The sequence below is a fragment of the Lynx canadensis genome, chromosome B3 (genome assembly GCF_007474595.2).
Source record: "Lynx canadensis isolate LIC74 chromosome B3, mLynCan4.pri.v2, whole genome shotgun sequence".
Classification (NCBI taxonomy): Eukaryota; Metazoa; Chordata; class Mammalia; order Carnivora; family Felidae; genus Lynx; species Lynx canadensis.
Genome location: NC_044308.2, coordinates 53819442 through 53839683, shown reverse-complemented (window position 1 = coordinate 53839683; position 20242 = coordinate 53819442). Strand labels below are relative to the sequence as shown.

The 20242-nt window shown below is 39.5% G+C and overlaps 1 protein-coding gene across 1 annotated transcript in view; it reads right to left on the bottom strand.

Moving 5' to 3' along the window:
* The window catches only part of ATP8B4 (ATPase phospholipid transporting 8B4 (putative)), a 240012-nt gene that overhangs the window by 91177 nt on the left and 128593 nt on the right, over nucleotides 1-20242 (bottom strand). Inside the window, exons 8-10 of the mRNA XM_030318217.1 lie at nucleotides 14010-14168; nucleotides 7147-7235; nucleotides 4106-4302 (exon numbers count right to left, since the gene is read on the bottom strand). Of these exons, the coding sequence (XP_030174077.1) occupies nucleotides 4106-4302; nucleotides 7147-7235; nucleotides 14010-14168 (445 nt within the window). The remainder of the gene's footprint in view (nucleotides 1-4105; nucleotides 4303-7146; nucleotides 7236-14009; nucleotides 14169-20242) is intronic.

Sequence of the window (20242 nt, the reverse complement as noted above, 5' to 3'; positions counted from 1 at the left end):
TCATTTGCTTTGTTTTTCACATAGGTCCACATTACAGCTGGATAGATTTGCTACTGGACATTACATCTATCTGTTCATTGATGACATAATTGTTTAAATTATTGTTAGCCTAATGAAAAGGTTTTTTTTAATGTTAAAAGTTTTATCTAATGTTAACAAACTTTGCTTATGCCACAAAATCAGACATTGAGCTGAATTATCTTACTAAGATCTTCGCAGAATTATTCTTTTGGATTTTCTAGGTTTATAATCACGTTGTCTATGCTCGTCCCTTCTAATAGGGTTATTTCAGTTTCAGGTTCATGTCTTCCTTTGTTCCTTGATATTTCAGCTGCATGGCTTAGAACATTAGCAAGGACATCCAGACCAGTATCACAGAGTAATGACAATAGCAGTGACCCATGGCTTATTTCTGAACTTAATGGGAATTGAGCCTTGGTGTTCTCATCTGTCAAGTGAGAAAATTAACAGGGACTGATTACACTAACTCCTAACATTTGTCTCCTTCAAGACAAAAGATGATAGAAAAATCCTTTCTAGGCATTAAATTCTATGCTTTTAACATTTCCCTCTCTGAAAGTGGTATGGTGCTAGTTCATTTCCTAACTATTTAAATGGCAACACTTTTTTTCACTTAAACTAAAAATTACTCTATGATTCTGTAGAACCATACAAAAGAAAAATAAATAAGGCATTTTCTGTATTCGTTTATGTAACTTACTGTTATAGCTGACCCATACATATCCACCACCACACACACATACTTCCCTGTAAATTCTCTGCTAGCTTTTCTACTTTACCTTTGTTTTCTTTATTCCATTCACTCAAAAAGCATTAGCACTTACAGTGGACCAGGAACAGTGCTTTATCTGTCATAAGCAGATGAATGAATGAATCCTGACCTTCTATTCCCTAATTTCACTAGTAAGGGCATTAAGACCTAGAAGTCAAGTGACTAACCCAAGGTCATACAAATAACTAACCACAGAGCCAAGACTAGACTTCAGACATTGGTAAAGCCAATGTAGACCTGACTCTAAAAATGGCATTATGCAAGTAACTGTACAAACAATTTGAAGCTTTGATCTTTCTAAAAGTAAGATAGCTTCCTGAAAATTCAAAGCAATATGAATGAAACAACATGTGATCCTTCTGTATTATAATACAAACCATTGGAAGTATTGTAAATTAATTTGAATTCTTGGATCTTAAAATAGTCTGTAGAGAGGAAGGGTGTCTTTTTTGTTTGGGAAAGAGGATTCAGGACAGTCATAGTGGAACATTCAGCTCTTTGTCTTATAATAGCAGAAAAAAGGAGACAAATGTTCAGAATTAGCATAATCAAGTGCTTAGTGTTTTCTGCCTGAATGCTCAAAGAGCAGGGCTTAAGATTCCACCCATTCTGTGGCAAAACAGGCAACATAGAAATGAATTCCTACTGCTTTGGGAATAACTTCCAAAATTTAATTCCTTGGGAGTATGTGGCTGCATTTCTTAGGATGATGTATTTGAAAAACTGTAGCTGGGTATGTTTTAACACTACAGATAAACAAACTGACAGCACAGAAATAGCCTACCAACATCAACATCCTTTGCTCACGTGGAATTGTTAACCAATCAAAGTAAATTCAGCACTTTCATCCTCAAGTGACCTATGGCACTAATTTATTCTTCATACCCATTCAAAAGCCTAAGGAAAGCTTTTATAGAAGGCCTTCTCTCCAAACAGAAATATGCTGTTTTTGTAGATCTCAGTCTTTAGGATTGAGCATCCTGACATTCTTTCGAATGCTTTCTCCCTCCACATTGAGATCAGAATCACTGCTCTTGTATGATGAGAGGAAAGCTCACATTTACCTTCATAATTATTATGCCTTACCAACAGGTACAGAACTCTAGGCTCTTTTTACTTTCTCTTGGGGTCTTTGCTGAGTAATAAACCAGACACAGCTTAGGGAGAGAAGAAAACCAGTGTACCAAGTGTCACAAGACTTGGGTTTGGATCTTGGTTCTGTCCTTAACCAGCCCCATGATCCCAAGCAAATCATCTCATTTATGAAAGAAGTTGGGCAATAACTACTTCATAAGGTTGTTGGGAGACATAAATAAAATAAAGTATATGGAGACACTTTACATAAAAAACAAAATGTTATCTAGGGTAAGGTAGTATTATTCGGAGCAGAAAGGAAGTAACAAACCAATTATTTTAGTCCCACCATTTTCCTGAGCAGTTCATTGGCAAACTAAGGCACAGAGAAGCCAAGCGCTTTCTTCAAGGTCACACATGCCAAGACGATAACCTGGGTTTGGACTATTCCAACTGGGTTTCCTTTCCACCACTGCAGGGGACACATTAGAAAGAAAAGCAATGCTAACCTGGGAATTTAGCCTTGACCTCTAAAACACCAATATTTCAAATTATTAAGTGAAAAATGCCAACACACTTCAAAGAAAGAGCATACACAGAATATACTTCCTTCATGAGGACATATGAAACTGCACATGTGCAGATGGTAAGCCACTATGAGCATTTATTGTTCATTTAGGACATAAAAGGAAAGCTATAAAAGCTGACCATAGCTCTTCTGGCAAAAAGCAGGATTTACTACAGACTTTATAATTGGATACAAGCATAAGAGGTCCTCAGAATCAAAGATGAGCCAGTAGGATACAGTTTAAATAGAGCCTGCTCTGACCACAGCTCCAGAAGGCCCAGAGCAATTTGTGGTGTTGTGGCCACATGCCACTACTTCAAGTCAATTTCCCACAAGTTGACATTTCAGTTTCCTGACTGCTATCCAAAACAAGGGTGGATTTTGTGCATTGAACTTCCCTTGCTTCATCATAGTTAGGATTTTGGAAAGAGAGAAAAAGAAGCTTGTAAAAATTAGTGGGGATTTAGAGCTGGTAATTTCTTGTATTGCTAAAATACTGGTGATGAGGAATGTCAAACAACCAAGTCTCATCTTGGCTCCAGTGTCTTTAGGATTATCTGTCTCAGTCTTGGTAGGATTAGGATTGGGGCGCCTGGGTGGCTCAGTCAGTTAAGAGTCTAACTCTTGATTTCGGCTCAGGTCATGATCTCATGATTCTTGAGTTTGAGCCCCGCATCGGGCTCTGCACTGAAAGCACAAAGTCTGCTTGGGATTCTCTCTCTCTGCACATGCCCCTCTCTAACTCTCAAAATAAATGAATAAACATTTTTTAAAAATCTCAGTTATACATTCTAGGGCCAACTCCTAAGCCTTATCAAATACACACACATACACACATAAAAAAAATGTACATATATACATACATATAGAGGTGTGTGTGTGTGTGTGTGTGTGTGTGTGTGTGTATGGGGAGAGAGAGATCATTTTAGTTCTGATTTGTGGGTCCAAATCTAGAAATGATAGATCCTGTTGCAGTGAGAGCTAGGAGTCAGACTTCTTATTTAACAATGGACAAGTACCACCCAGTATATTTCAACTTCTTTATACTATAGTTACTAATAATAGGAAAAATTAACATTCATTAAGCTTTTACAATGTGTCAGACAATTCTTTTAAGAGCTTTACAGTTTGTTTACTCTTTATACAATCCTATTAAGTAGAATATTGTCTTCTTTACTTTTAAAATGAGGAAACCAAGGCACTGGAAGGTGAAATAACTTGCCCAAGGTTATGGAGCTAGTGAGTGGTGGAACAGAATCTGAATCCAGGTATCTGGAGCCAGACTAGTAGCAGGGAAGCATCATCTCAACAGATCTCATCAAATAGTCTTCCATTTCTTACCCAATATCAACTCAATTCTAACTGATCAGGTTGCATGAGATTATATTGTAGTCCATTTATTCCAAAGAAAAACATTCCTAAGAAACCAGATCAAATCAAGAAGAAAATGAAATGCATTTATTTTAATTTGAAAATACAAAAGTGAAGCAGATTAAGCAGCTTAGTTGCCTCATTTGTAACAGCTGTAGCAGATCATAAGCAGTTAGAGCAAGACATCTACCTCACTGTGGTAATTTTAAAACAAACAAAAATGATTAGGCACAACATGATGATGCAGAACAAAATCTTTTGACAAAGTGGCTTTTCTAAAGTATAAACTCTCATCTTACCTCACATATAACGAAATGGGCACAACTGTATTGAGAATAATAATATATGACCAGAATGTTAAGAATCCCGAGAACACAGAGTTCTTCTCTCCTTCATTCCAAAAGAGGAAAGTTCTGAATTGGTCCCCCACTTGATTCTCCCAGATTGAATTTCCTATTGCGAGAATAATTCCCATGCATACCAGAAACCCAAAAATCTGAAATGAGAATGGAAGTCTGGTTAAGGTTAATTTGAACACAAAACTAGTCACATCAACACAATCCAGTTACACTCCTAACTCCAAGAAATTGTCATTTGAAAAGCAAGTCATGCGAAGCTCTTCATACTTATCAATAATCGTACAAGTTTAATATTTTTATGTTTTACTTGACTAAATATTTTACATGCATTTTCTCACTTAATTCTTCCAGTGATTTTCTGAGATAGGGACAATCTTTAGTCACACTTTGCTGGTCAAAACCAGAACAAAGTAAAACAGAAGCACTGAAAGATTATATAACTTGTCCATGGTCAAAAGCCAGTAACTTCACAACCTTGATTTGTGACAAGGGCATATATTTAGATGGCTTAGGAAGGCAGTATGTCCTGATTTGCCCTGGTCAGCCCCAGTTTGTATCTGTTATCCAGGCAGAATATTAATTGCGTTCCCTCCTTTCACTTGCAAAAGTGTCCTGTTTGAATGATAAGTTATACAGTCGCCTAAGGCATAAAAGCAAAAGGAAGAAAACGTCAGTGCTAAAGAACAACCTGAAGCCAGTCAAGTCTCTTGGCTACAGATCTAGCTGCACAATCCTTACTTAAGGCTAACAAGGAAAAGAAAGATTAATTAAAATACTGCATGCCATATATGTTTTCCTTTGGAGATTAAAAAAAAGTGAGAATCAATCTGAAAACTGTTAGCCAACTCTTACATTGTGATTACTATCAGTATTAGGTAGAGCAGACATTTTGGAGGTATAGCAACTTTCAGAAAAAGAGCAAGGTCAGTTCCTTATGAGCCCAAATGCCAGCCTTGGAAAGGAAAGACACCAAATCAATGAATAAATGAATACATAAGATCTGAGCTGAATATGGGGCTTTGAGAACTTTGCTCTACCAAGTTCATTCTGTGTTAGGAGCAGAGATCAGCCACTGATGGGAGGGGAGTGTGAACCTAGCGAACAGGAATGTATTTAACCTGCTATTTCCTTCTTCCTCTAAAAAAGGAATATTCAGGCATTCTAGGACTGCTTTCTTCTTTATTCATGAACAAGATAGACATATAAGACATTTATGTAGAAAGAGTATGCGGAAAACCCGATTTAAAGTGCGTTAGAGGGGCGCCTGGGTGGCGCAGTCGGTTAAGCGTCCGACTTCAGCCAGGTCACGATCTCGCGGTCCGTGAGTTCGAGCCCCGCGTCAGGCTCTGGGCTGATGGCTCAGAGCCTGGAGCCTGTTTCCGATTCTGTGTCTCCCTCTTTCTCTGCCCCTCCCCCGTTCATGCTCTGTCTCTCTCTGTCCCAAAAATAAATAAACGTTGAAAAAAAAAAATTTAAAAAAAAATAAATAAATAAATAAAGTGCGTTAGAAAGCCATGTATTAGAGAAAAGTAGAGTTGTGAATTCCTGAAACCCTACCTGATACCTGTACCATGGTATCCTCTTTTCTTTCAATAATACTACCAATTAATTGAAGTAAATTACTTTAAGGGCATTAAAATTGGTACTATTTGGCATTAAATGCTCTAACTTAGGATGGAATCAGCTTCTAATAATCTAATGGGGCATTCAATGTTCTAATATGAAAAGTTGGAACAGTCTCTCCTTCACAATCAGTAATTTTACTCTGTAAATACATATTTGTGTATGTGTGGTAGATACATATACAATCCCCACGCAAGCCCTAGAAGTGGGCTCAAGGCCATTTAAATAGAGAATTCTAGGAGGGGGCACAAGCTAAACATGTTCCCTTGGCCCCTGAGACTCTGCCCCAAGGGGATGAGTTTAATAGGAAGAAAGCCCAAGTCTGAGGATGATACCAAAAGTAAAGCACAAAGCAAGGTCAATATTTTGTGCCCAAAAAGAATTCACTTCCTTCTTTCCTTATTCAGAGTCCCACTATCACATATCAGTTATGCAAATATTTATTGAACTCAAATTCTTTATAATTGTTTGTGAGTCTATGGAGGGGGGCGTAGTTCAAAGCCACTGTCTTCATATTTAAAGTCAACGTCCTTCAACTTAATTCCAATACAACGATGCAAAACAATATTACACAAAAAGAGAACAATCAGGTGCCTAGCATCAGGTAGCACACAAGATCTACTGACAAAAGGGTAAAACGCAAAGAATACTAGACTGTTTTTGGTAAATGGATGGAAAAGAAAATCATTTCAAAAGCACAGAAGAGAAAAAAATTCAGAGGAAAAGAGATAATCCTGGGCTAAGGAGGTTTAGAAGCTTTCATGGAGGAGGAGAACTATGACGTGGGCCTTAGAAGATTCATAAGCAGAACCAGCTACACAAATTGGGGAGTTCAGTGCAAAATGAAAAGGCAGGACCCCTTGTTCAAAGGTTATTGATAACTTTTGGATTGTTGGTAATTTCCACGTGGCAACAGCAGATCAATCATCCAAGTATGAGGCCCTTCTGAGTGGGGAACCTGTAGAACTACAAAGATCGCACACCCATGAAGCCAGCTCCATCCATAAGCTATGTGGAGAGGACATGAGCAAAGGTAAGACAACAAAAAGACCCAAGTAACTTAAAAATTATGTTTTATTTTTTAAAAACAAATGCAGGTACTTGGAATATGGAGAACTTGCAAGACCATGAAGACCTCCATAAGCACTGATCTACTTCTCATGAGAAACTCTACTGATGGTTGAGATATCATAATCTAGAAAGTATAAGGCAATGTAACTGGGCCCCAAATGCAAAATATCCAAATAAAATTCCACAAAAAAAAAATAAGTATTTCTGAAAGAATTCCCAACCAAATGTAAGAAATATATTAAGATACCAATGATAGTGATTTGCCTAATTTTGTTTTAGTACCTTACCCATAGTACTAGAGTATTCATCAGTCTATCAATGCTTGTCCTCTTAAACTTTGTCTTACCACTGTTCTGCATTAATTTAGTGTCAGGACCTGCAAAAACAAAATTAAATAAAAACTTTAAAATGATTTGATGATTTATTATTATTATTATTTATCGTGTCAAATGTTCCTGAAAGGAGAACAGTATTTTTTTCAAAATAATTTAACTTTTATTAAGGACAGGGACCAAAAAACATTGAGAACTCTGATCTTGATGACTGATGGTAGAACACTACTGGCTACCATCAACTTTTCTGCCTGATCTTTGGGTTAATGAGTGAGTCTCCTAAAAGGTATGAACGGGGAAGTGATGGTTATGTGGATGGAGAGAGTAAGTTTTGCTTCCCACCTTGCAATCAAGCTATGCATCTCCTTGTCTTATTATCAGGATCTAGGTCTGAATCATCTGTAGGTCTCTTACACACCTAGCCCATAATTTTAGTCAATATAAGGTTAAATTTTTATTTGTGAATTTAATTAATATGAATAAATACAAAATTTTAGTTTGGAAAGAAAAAAGAACAGGGGCCAATTAAGTTTTGTATAATTCTCAACTGGTTGCTTAACAACAACCGTGGAGACTGCAAGATAACTGGTCTCCCTCAAATAGGATAAATCCAGACAGAACTTGTGGCTAAAAAGTTTTAGAAATGCTATTTTTCAAAAAGCTGTGTATGGATGTGCATGTAGTTGAAGCAATGAAAGATAACAAAGTCAATCCAAGTAAGGAATAATTTGGAATGTTAAAAAGAATGTAGTAATAAACACAATTCAGAACACTGAGATCAAAAATGGAAAGTTAAAATAAGAAATCAAATTATAGGGGCACCTGGTGACTCAGTCCGTTGAGCATCTGACTCTTGATTTCAGCTCAGGTCATGATCTCACAGTTCCTGAGTTCAAGCCCCACTTCAGGCTCCATGCTAAGAGCCTGAAGAGCTCTTAGCATGGAGCCTGCTTGTGATTCTCTGTCTCCCTCTCTCTCTCTGCCCCTCCCTCGCTTTTTCCCCACTCTCTCTCAAAATAAACAAATAGACTTAAAAAAAACAGAGTGAAATCAAGTTCAGGATCTGTTTCCCAAAAAGATTTGTGGTGCCTTTTGGAGAAACAAGAATAACTCCAAATAATACATCATCAAGTTAAACTATTATTATATATTGCACACTGTGCATATGATACACACTTTTTGTAAGGGCAAGAATAGTCTTAAATCTTATGTTAGATTTATTTCAGGTAAATACACTATCTCATGATATATTTACTAAGTGCCTTCTCAAGTAATTCTAAGAATCTTACTAACTGCTTTAGAAGTAGATAACTAGATGATTAACAAAGGAACATATTAGAATATATTGCTAAGGGCATTCCTTGCATAAAAAGAAGATGCTAAATGGAAGTAAAGAAGCTTTAATTATATTGATTTCTCTAGTGTTCCTCTTCACGTGTTCTTCTCATTATTATCATCAATCCATGTAGCCATTTAATATAGCAGAAAAGTGGAACTGAAAGAACGAACAGAGGCACACATAAAATTTTATGCCATCCTAGAAGTCAGGGAAGAATGGGCACATCCTTAGAAGACTTTCTTTTACTTAAAAGACAAATGGCAGCAAAGATTGGGGTCCCATAAAATTCAGTTTTGAATTTGAAATCGTACGCCAGTGTCCTATTCCCAACTACTGTTGTGTAAAGGAGACCACCCACACTTTCTCAGAATAGTTTATTGAAATCATATGGACACTGAGGGTGGGAAGTATTTCTTGTACAGTAAAGATCACAACGAGCAAATAAAATTTGTGATTAGTAAAAGCTGAAATGCTGACAGAGCCAGTTTTGTGCTAAAAATTTACATTTCTTGGGCACACACACACACACAGAATAGCAGAGACTATACCTAATGGGTTTTTAAGCACTTATTGAAATATATCTACAGATGCTGATTTACACATCTCTCCTTCCCTCATAGTCACAGATCTTGAAAGGATTTTCTGTACTCAACAGCCCCTGTTTCCTCATCTCCTACTAATTACTCAACCTAGTTTCAGATCTAGTGTTTTCAATATCCTCCGTGCCTTTTCTGTACCTGTCAGCAGCCCTTGACACTGTTGACTATTCCAACCTTTTGAAACACACTCTTCTCTTAACCTCTGTGTCACAGTGCTGTCCTGTTTTTCCTTCTACCTCTTTGTTCACTCCTTTGTCTTCCGTGATGCTCACTCTTTTCTATACAGCCACCAAACCTTGGGATTCTTTAAGACTCAGACAGAGCCCATCTTCTCTCTCAATCTACTTTCCCTGAGACATCTCATCTAAGACCACAGCTCCAATGATCATTTGTAGACCAAATGTAAATTTCCAGCTCACACTGCTCCTCTGAGCTGTAAACCCATATATTTGTCTATATGGCATCTTCGCTAGATTCTTCTAAGGCCCCTCGGGCAGCCCTGGGCCAGCCCAGCTTGTGATATCCCTCAGAGTTCCTTATATCAGTGAATGGCACTGCTATCCATCCAGTTGTGAAAGCTGAGGGAAGCCTAGGAGTCTAGTCTATGCCCATGACTTCCACTCTAGCCCAGAGTACCATCATCTCTCAAATGGACTATAGTAAAAGCCTAGTAACTGTGTCACCCTGCATCCACTCTTCCCCCAATTCTAATATTTTTTTCCTCCCCAACCCCAATCATACACTCTTATAAGGACTTGCTATTTACCAACTTTACAAATACTATAGGCAATAATTAGCTTTTCAAATTTAACACACACACACACACACACACACACACGCCATCTCTTTGAAAAACTTGCAATGGCTTCTCAATCCTCTTAGGATAAAGACCAAAATTCTAGATACAGATCACAATGTCCTGTCTGGTCCAGCTCCTATCCATATCTCCAGTCACATGTCTATCTTTAACCTCCATGTTCTCCATATTCCACACTGGCCTTCTTAAATTTTGTTTTTTCTTTTTTGTTTGTTTGTTTGTTTGTTAGTTTTACCTCACCATCCTTAGTCCTACCACAGGGCCTTTGTCCACAATGTGACTTTTAGCTAGCTTGCTCTTTCTTCTTCATATTCCTCCATTATATACTGTTATGACTCCATGTTCTTTTCTTTCAGAGCACTTATCTCAGTTTGAGATTATATATTCATTACAATTATCTGAGATTAAGGTCTCTTTCTTCTACCAGAGTCAAAACCACAAGTGAATGGACTGCATTTGTTTTTGTTCACATTCTTTTTTTTAAATGTTTATTTACTTATTTTGAGAGAGCACATGCATGCACACACACATACAAGCAGGGGAGGCGCAGAGAGGGAGAGAGAAACCCAAGCAGGCTCTGGGCACTGTCAGCGCAGAGCCTGATGAGGGGCTCAACCTCATGAACTGTGAGATTATGTCCTGAGCCAAAATCAAGAGTCAGACACTTAACTGCTAGCCACCCAGGTGTCCCTTACATTCTCAATCATAAACGAAAAAGTACAGTGCCTGCCACATAGTAGACACTCAATGAATAACTATTTAATGAATTAATTTATTAAGTACCTGCTATGTTTTAGGCAATATGTATATGTGCTTTTCATCTATTATCTCAGCTAATGCTTAAAACAATCCAATGGGGCACCTAGGTGACTCAGTAGGTTAAGCATCTGGCTCTTGATTTCAGCTCAGGCCTTGATCTCAGGTTCGTGAGACTGAGCCTTAGAATATTCTCTCTCTCTCTCTCTCTTTCCCTCTCTGCCCCTCTGCCATTCACTCCGAAAGAAAGAAAGAAAGAAAGAAAGAAAGAAAGAAAGAAAGAAAGAAAGAAGTTAAATAAATAAATAAATAACCAAAACAAAACAATCCAATGAATGAGGTATTATTATCCTTATTTCACTAATAATGAAGTATTTAAGTAACTTGCCTCACATTTCTTGTCTAGTAAGGATCAGAACCAGAGTTCAAAACCAGATATATCTAACTTAGAAGCTCTTGATCTTAACCACTATTTTTAAAACTATATGAAATACTCCATTAATTCGTTAATTCACTGACTCATTCAATCAATGTTGTATTTAAGACTGACTCATTCAGATTCCAAACAGGAAATAGATGACGCACTGAACAAGGATAATTGGGGAGAAATTTTTTTATAAAGGGACTCTTTACAAAAGTGTGGGAGGGGGTATAGAGTAAGCAAAAGGTTAATGCAGTAACCAAAGACTTAATAACAATCAAGAGGTTCCTCTAAGCCAGGGGGAAGGGTGAGTGAGGGGAGGGAGTGGTAACTGGACCCTAAAGGACAATATAGAGTTTGCAGCCTTAAGCAAGAGAAACTTTATGCTGAGGGTCCCAGTCAGGCTGAAGTGACCACACAGGGAGGAAGTTTGGGGAAATAAATACTTTGACCTCAGTGTTCTTTCTCCCTTTGATCTCTTCCCAGAGATCCTTCCTTAACTAGAAGCCAAAATTCAAGGAAACCTATTAGGGGAAACCATACAAGTCAGCCTCCCAAGGCAGAAAGAAGAGTGGGAAAGGTGAGAGTAGATCTGGAGGAGCAAATGGAAGACATCCAATGCAAAAATCTACTATGCACCAAATGGTGCTGACTCCTATGGATTCCTTAAATGACTAAGACTCCTACAACTCAGAAATAAGACTTCCTCCTCTCTTGAGTGAAAGAAAAACTATTAACAGAAAGGCATGACCTAGCTGTTAATGCATATTAAACCCTCGTAAATTATAGATTTGTAAAGCAAACCACGTCTGCATCAACTATATTCCTTACACAATCCCTAGTGATAGGTGCAACCAGGGTAATAAAGAAAGAATAGTTAATAATTCACTTTGGATAACTTTCATAAGATCTAAGTGTTCAGCTGGAACTCATTCCCCAAATTAGATATCTTAAGATTCAGGGTTATGAAAGACTCATCTGTTCAAATCTGACATTGATGAAACTAACCATTCCCAGCCTGTCACTATTCTAGTTAAGCTTCCTCTTAACATTTGCACCCAGACTCAAGTCAATGCAGGCATTCTCTGCTTTACAAATATCTGCCTCATGAAGGTCCAGTGAACATCCAGTCCATATCACAAAAGAAGAGGATATTCCCTACTTCTGCCTGCCAAGATCCAAAGGGCAGTACCCACTCCCAATTCTCAGTCTATGGAGCAGGCAGTGCATTTGGAATTGAAGCTAGAAGGAAGAAGCAGGGAAGGAAGAAAACTAACATTTATCAAGCATCCTCTTCCATATGCATTGTCTTGCTGAGCCTTTAGAGTGACTCAAATGTATTCATTATCCCCATGTTACAGCTGAAGGAACTAAAGCTTAGGAAGTTTAAGTAACCAAGGCTTAACATCCTACAGCTGGTAAAGAAATCTGAACCCAGCTCTGTCCAGTCCAAATTCTGTGAGCTCTTTATTATACCTGCTTGGAGGGAGACCTGTTCAACTTACTACCCCTCTTTCTCCTAGGTATGCACATTTTCCCATAGAGCAAACCTTATGGAGGAAAACTTGGCTTCTGAGTGGCTCACAGCAGCTGTCCTAGCATAACATGCTGTAGCTGGACCATAGCTCAGTCATTCCAAACAAGTTCACAAAAATGCAAACAAAATGTTGGGCTATAGCCCATTCCTAGGATAAAGCTCCTCAATTTCTATGATGACAGGAAGCAGACCAGAAGGGTCCTTCCCATGAAAGGACCTTCAAGAAGTCTCCCCTTCATTGTGTGGGAAGATAAAGGAAGGTTGATATATAAGCCTCTTTTTCCAACCCAAGAGAGATGCAAATAAGAAAATATGTGGTCACAGGTTTATTCCTCTGACTAATGAATGAAAGCATCTGATGAGAGAATTATGAAAGCAGATTCACCCCCAGATAAAAGAACATATACTGCCATATTTCTAGGGATTTCTCAAGTCCGTACAATGGCAATACCCCAAGCAGCAAGAGCCTTACTAAAATCCACAGCTGAAAGTATTTAGGAGGAATTGGGAGGCCTTTTCCAGGTTTGGAACACTTTTGAGTCTTTAATAAACATTTGTTGTTGTTGAGGAAAGTCAGTTAAGAAAAACATTCCAATTTTGATTGCACATAGTCAACAGACCCAAAAACACGTCTTATTTCGGTGTCATAATAAACAGGATTTTTAAAAATCCAGGGCTGGCAATTGATGCCATGAGTACAATTTGAGTGGCTTTATGTAGTGGAGCTACTGTAAGCTCCCTTAGCAGGAGAATGCCACCTTGGGCCTGTAGAGATAAAGTAGAGATGCAGAAAGTAGCCAGCAGGAAGAGTAAGAGGCACTTTCCCTCCCTCACTGCCTCCATCATGTAGTCTTTCCAGGACCCACTGCCTGCTGACAAATAATAGAAGAAGCTACAGAGTATAAACAGAAATGATTGCAGTATCTCCAAGAAACCTTTTCCAAAAGGATTACCTGACCTTTGCAAACTACAAAATTAACAGCAGAGAGGGGTGGGGGGCTTTGTTTCATCTACTTCCCCCACTTTAAAGTTGATTAATACACACAAGGATGGGCATGACTGAGGTGAAGATAAAGAAAGAGAAATTAAACATTGGGGATCTAGCACCCACCAAGCAATGAGGGCCCCAAGCACCCCTTAAGAATAAGATCATGATGTCAGTGGCTGCTCACACAGGGGGGCCACCCAGACTATTTCCAGAGCAGTGATGCTGTCCTCTGCCGTCAACCCAGAGCAGCACATTGTGTGGAACAGATGCACCATGCTCATCCAACCTGGAGAGATGCAGACTGCCCATGCATACCTCAGGAAGGACTCCCCCATAGCCAACTCCGGGCAGTCATCTGTACCTGCAAATATAACCATTCCGAAACACCAGCTGGTGTTTCTCAGGATGCAGCCCCTCAGGATTATCTTCTCATTGTTGAGGGAGTGCTTGCTGTCCTTCCAAGAGAGAACTCCTGTGAATTTATCTAATTTGTTGTTAGGCGCCTCACAGACAACAGTCCCTGTAAAAAAAAAAAAAAAAAAAAAAAAAAAAAAAAATTGTTTATGACTCACCTCAAACTCTGGAAGTCCACAGTACTGTGTTACCACCCTGCTTCTAATACACAGGATATTTTTCCTTTTTTTAGACAGTGCAATGTTATGTACACAAGATTGTACTAGAAAAAACAAGCTTGACGGGGGCGGGGGGCAAGGTGAGGAGGGGGGGCGATGAATACAAAGATGGAAATCTACTAAGTGTTTTTAACACAGCTTTCCGCATTGTTCAAATAACAATAGAAACCTTGAGATCCATGGGTTGTTTTTTTTTTCCTTAAATAAAAATCATTTACCTGTACTTGTAATTTGTAACAATGATTTCTGAAAAGATAAAGCAGGGACTGTCCTAAAAGTCTTTCTTACATTCTTTTTACTTACTGTGAACTTTTACAGAGGTTAAGATGGCATACTTCCAGTTTCACAACCAAAGTCAATCAGGCCTTTCTAGGCTCAGAATTTCGGGGGTCCTACTATATACCCCCACCAAGAAACCTGGGCCTTGTTTGCCACATGTGCCTGAGAATGCATGTGATTCTTTTCAGCTGTTCTAGGCTTCTTATCTTGATTAGATGCAGAGTTCTGAGGCCTCTCAAAGCCACCATATAACTTGTCCCAACCTGACCAGAATATATTTCCAGTTTTTTTTTTTGTTGTTTTTTTTTTTTACTTCCAGGCCTATTCCAAACCAAGGGTATGCCCATTCCAAATCAAAAAATCAATTCGTTCCATTATTTCAGTAAGAAAATACACTTTCAGGGTGGGGGTTCTTTTGACAGAAAAAGAAACCAGAAATAATCTTGTATGGACCTTTTCACAAAATACAACTATTAGATTAAATGCATTTGCACTGCAAACTGCTGGGGTTAAACTTCAATAAGTAATGAGTACCAAGACTTGAAAGACAGAGGGAGAGAAGGCAAAAAGGGGGAAGGAATTAAAAAGAGAGGTGGTGGGGAGATCCAAACAGGGCTCAAACCCAAGTCGGCGGTGAGATTAGCACCTCTCAAGAACAATAAAAATACACGTGTTTAATCAAAGCCAAAGGGAACATACAAAGTGGCGTTTGGAAAATACAAAAGGAAGTCTCCAGCACTGACTGGAGAGAAAGGAGACCAGCCCAGCCTACAGAGCCTCTGTAGTTCTCTGTCACACCACTCACCCAGCACCTGAACCTAGAGGCTTCTTACACAGACACCCTTCCTTCCTATGATGATAGCTTTTGCTTTAAAACTCTTAGAGGTGACAGCAGCCAGTTTTCACATGGCCTGATGACTCCTGACCAACCAGATTACTAACATTGGATGTTGCATGAAAAACAAAAGAATAAACAAAAAACAGAAAGGAGAGAGGGCCTCGGGGCCTAAGGACTGCTTTTTCCAAACTCCTTTTTCCTTTCCCCAGTTATAACAAAAGTGCTACCTAAATAGCCCCCACTTGGGCATTCGCTGGCAGCTTCCTGGACATCCACCACTTATCGTGAGTACTGGCAGGATGATTTGGGTGAGGTTAAATAACCTGCACAAAGTCATTTTTTATACAAAGGGAAGTGGCTAAATTCTGGTTGCTCCCATTATGGCCTATCACTGATACTAAAAAGTAAATTAAAGTTGATTTCAACTGGCCCAAGTTGTTTGGACAATTATGTTGTGGAAGAGGGGACTTTTTCTAAATTCTAAGAATTCAAAGTCTTTTCCTCTTGACCAATAATTTTCATTCCTAAATTTTGTAGAAGTTTGAATTGAGTATCGCCAGCAAAACTTGCATAAAATATTGGGTTGATAGCAACCCTTAAAGCTTATTCCAGTTTCTTGACCCAAGACTCAATTTCTCAAGTCTTCAAAGTTGGCCACCAAAAAAACATAAATAAATAAAAATGTGTTTTGGGCAAAAACAACATGATACACAGTCCCTGCCAATAGAAATATAAAAAACAGGCTCATTTGATCATTTTTATTGTCGCAAGCAAAGACTGACATGGAGACAAATACAGCCTTGAACATGTTGGCTCACTCCTCCCTGGCCCCAAGGCTCTTCCAACTTCTGGCCTGACACCAAGGGTGTGGTTCTAGACAGGAACAGGCAGTAAGGCCAAGGGGTTCTGCCTTGGTTCTTGGAGGCCAACCCCCAATTCAGCCTTTCTCAAAGAGTGTGGTCCTACTGATTTAAGTACTAAATACAGAGCCTGGTCAAAACAAAGTGGTGGGAACAAAGCCAAAGTACATTTTTTTTTTTTTTTTTTTTTTTTTTCTTCAGAAGTACTCAGCTTCCCCTTTCTTAGCCTTGTTAGCATAAAACAAAAGCTTCCAAACTTTTTCTTCCCTTTTCCAAAAAAGGGTAAATAGTTTCCTCTGAAGAGAGCACTGTATTCACGTCGTATCCCCATAGCCTACCACACTGCCTACATAATAAGATCTTAGTGCATATTTGTTGTAGAGATGGAAAAAAAATTCCTATGGTTTCCAAAGAGAAGGTGGGAATTGAGATGGGTGCTAGAGTAGATTTAAGATGAATGAAAGAAGTGGATTTATTTCCATGGTGATAATGATAAAAAAGGAGTGGAAGACCTAGGAGGCTAGCCACCATCATGGGCTTAGGTTGACCTAACTCTAACAAGATACAAACATATCTGAACACTCTAGGGGGGGAATGGGGGAACCTTAAAGCACATCAGAAGCAAACAAATAGGTACCCTAGCAATAAAGCATAATAAAGACTAAGGAAAAACTTTAGGACCCTTCTTCCTTTTGCTAATAGTACTGGAAAAGAGTTGGAGGCAGTAAACAGTCAGTTAGACAATGAATGAGAAAACAATTTAGGAAAAATAGTATTTTTTTTCTCAGATAGTTATTCACTATAAGCATGTTTAGAGCACAAAGTCATCTTTAATGCGCAATGAAACAACTGGGACAAAGATCATGTCAATGAGGAGATAGAAATATAATCAGACTAGCTAGTTTTACGTTTTCCCCTCTGAGGAGAACAGATATGAAAGTAGATGGCAATTCACCCAGTTCACAGTCACACAGAAATGTTCTAGGTCCATCCTAGACAAAATCCACAAGATTTTATTCTCACCCTTCCTCAGGACTCTAAATTTAGCCATCTGGGTTGTTGGTTAATAACCAACCTAATAGCTTTTTTCACCTAAAGCATTTACCTCCAAGTGGCAATCTATAGTGTATCTTGAAAATGGAAGTCAATACCCAATATTCCATGATTCTCCAGAGAAGTTGGCTTTCGTGATGTATATTATTATTAGCATTATTTCTTGATTATCTGCACTGCAACTCCTTACTAAGACAAATTATCTACTGAGTAACACATCATCATTGCTGTTAAAGAGTTTCTCCAGCCAAGAGTTTCTCAGAGTTTAGGAGACTGACCATTAATTGTTGCCCTGATGATGTGATACATTTTTTTTTCTTAGAAAAAAGAGTGTCACCTTCCTATTTTCTAAAGCCTCTTCATTCTTCAACCTTCAAGCCTCAGCCACCCATCATCACTACCATAATAGCCATATCAATACCAGCAGTAAAAAGGGAAGCTATTCTTCTTGCCTTTAGATGGAATATATGTCTCCTACAATCATATCAGCTATGCTCTTGGGCTGTGCCTCTGTCCAGGTGAATGGGAAACTATCTGGTAAGTAAAAAGTCATAAGATGTTGACCAAGCCTTTTTTTTTTTTTAACAAAAAAGAGATGTTTGTTTTTGTGTATTTTAATTACACACATGCTATTCTTTATAAAGGACCATAAAATACACCAAGATTCCTGAAATAAAGAGTCAACCTTTCCCTGGTTCAGAACTCAGTATTAACAGTCATACAAAATATGTAAACTTGTCATAAACTGCAAAAAAACAGATCTCAGTCCAGTCAGTAACAATATGCAACAGATTCTTAAACACATTTGCACAATTTATATCCAGCACTTTCCCCAAGGCATAAAAATGTCCAGTCTACAAATGTATAACTGAAAACTATCCCAGCTACTTATTTATAAAAAGCTTTTCAATTCCCGTAAAACTTTAACATGAAAAATCAAGGCCTGCTCTATTTTTAGACTTGTTATAATATTAGATCAACTTATTTATTTTTCCTTACAAAATTCAACAGACTATTTATCAATTATTTTCTGATGTTAGAAATGTATAAAAACATTTATATAAAAATTTTTTAAATAAATAGATTTACCTACCAAAACCCAAAACACTGTCTTGCATGTACTGGTCTCTATAGTTAGCCAACTCTTCTATAAACTCTTGTCAGGGATCCTGACATTCAAGATCACTGAGAACATTGCTGCTTTTTAAAAATATGATGATGTGGGGATTCTGGGAAGATGGCGGCGTAGGAGGACGCTGGGCTCACCGCGCGTCCTGCTGATCACTTAGATTCCACCTACACCTGCCTAAATAACCCAGAAAACCGCCAGAGGATTAGCAGAACAGAGTCACCGGACCCAAGTGCAGACGAGAGGCCCACGGAAGAGGGTAGGAAGGGCGGCGAGGCGGTGCGCGCTCCACGGACTGGCGGGAGGGAGCCAGGGCGGAGGGGCGGCTCGCCGGCCAAGCAGAGCCCCCGAGTCCGGCTTGCAAAAGCGGAGGGGCCTGACGGACTGTGTTCCTACAGCAAGCGCGACTTAGCAAGCGCGACTTAGCGTCTGGGAGGTCATAAGTTAACAGCTCTGCTCGGAAAGCGGGAAGGCTGGAGGACAAAGGGAGGGTGAGCTGTGGAGCCCCCGGACGACAGAGCTCAGTTTGGCGGGGAACAAAGGCGCTAGCCAGCGCCATCTCCCCCGCCCATCCCCCAGCCAAAATCCCAAAGGGAACCGGCTCCGGCCAGGGAAATTGCTCGCTCCGCGCGAACACCCAACTCTGTGCTTCTGCGGAGCCAAACCTCCGGCAGCGATTTGACTCCCTCCGGCTGCCACAGGGCCCCTCCTGAAGTGGATCACCTAAGGAGAAGCGAGCTAAGCCTGCCCCCCCTCCCGCCGTGCACCTTGCCTTCCCACCCCAGCTAATACGCCAGATCCCCAGCATCACAAGCCTGGCAGTGTGCAAGTAGCCCAGACGGGCCACGCCACCCCACAGTGAATCCCGCCCCTAGGAGAGGGGAAGAGAAGGCACACACCAGTCTGACTGTGGCCCCAGCGGTGGGCTGGGGGCAGACATCAGGTCGGACTGCGGCCCCGCCCACCAACTCCAGTTATACACCACAGCACAGGGGAAGTGCCCTGCAGGCCCTCACCACACCAGGGACTATCCAAAATGACCAAGCGGAAGAATTCCCCTCAGAAGAATCTCCAGGAAATAACAACAGCTAATGAGCTGATCAAAAAGGATTTAAATAATATAACAGAAAGTGAATTTAGAATAATAGTCATAAAATTAATCGCTGGGCTGGAAAACAGCATACAGGACAGCAGAGAATCTCTTGCTACAGACATCAGGGGACTAAGGAACAGTCACGAGGAGCTGAAAAACGCTTTAAAGGAAATGGAAAACAAAATGCAAACCACCACGGCTCGGATGGAAGAGGCAGAGGAGAGAATAGGTGAACTAGAAGATAAAGTTATGGAAAAAGAGGAAGCTGAGAAAAAGAGAGATAAAAAAATCCAGGAGTATGAGGGGAAAATTAGAGAACTAAGTGATACACTAAAAAGAAATAATATACGCATAATTGGTATCCCAGAGGAGGAAGAGAGAGGGAAAGGTGCTGAAGGGGTACTTGAAGAAATAATAGCTGAGAACTACCTGAACTGGGGAAGGAAAAAGGCATTGAAATCCAAGAGGCACAGAGAACTCCCTTCAGACGTAACTTGAATCGATCTTCTGCACGACATATCATAGTGAAACTGGCAAAATACAAGGATAAAGAGAAAATTCTGAAAGCAGCAAGGGGTAAACGTGCCCTCACATATAAAGGGAGACCTATAAGACTCGTGACTGATCTCTCTTTTGAAACTTGGCAGGCCAGAAAGAATTGGCACGAGATTTTCAGGGTGCTAGATAGCAAAAATATGCAGCCGAGAATC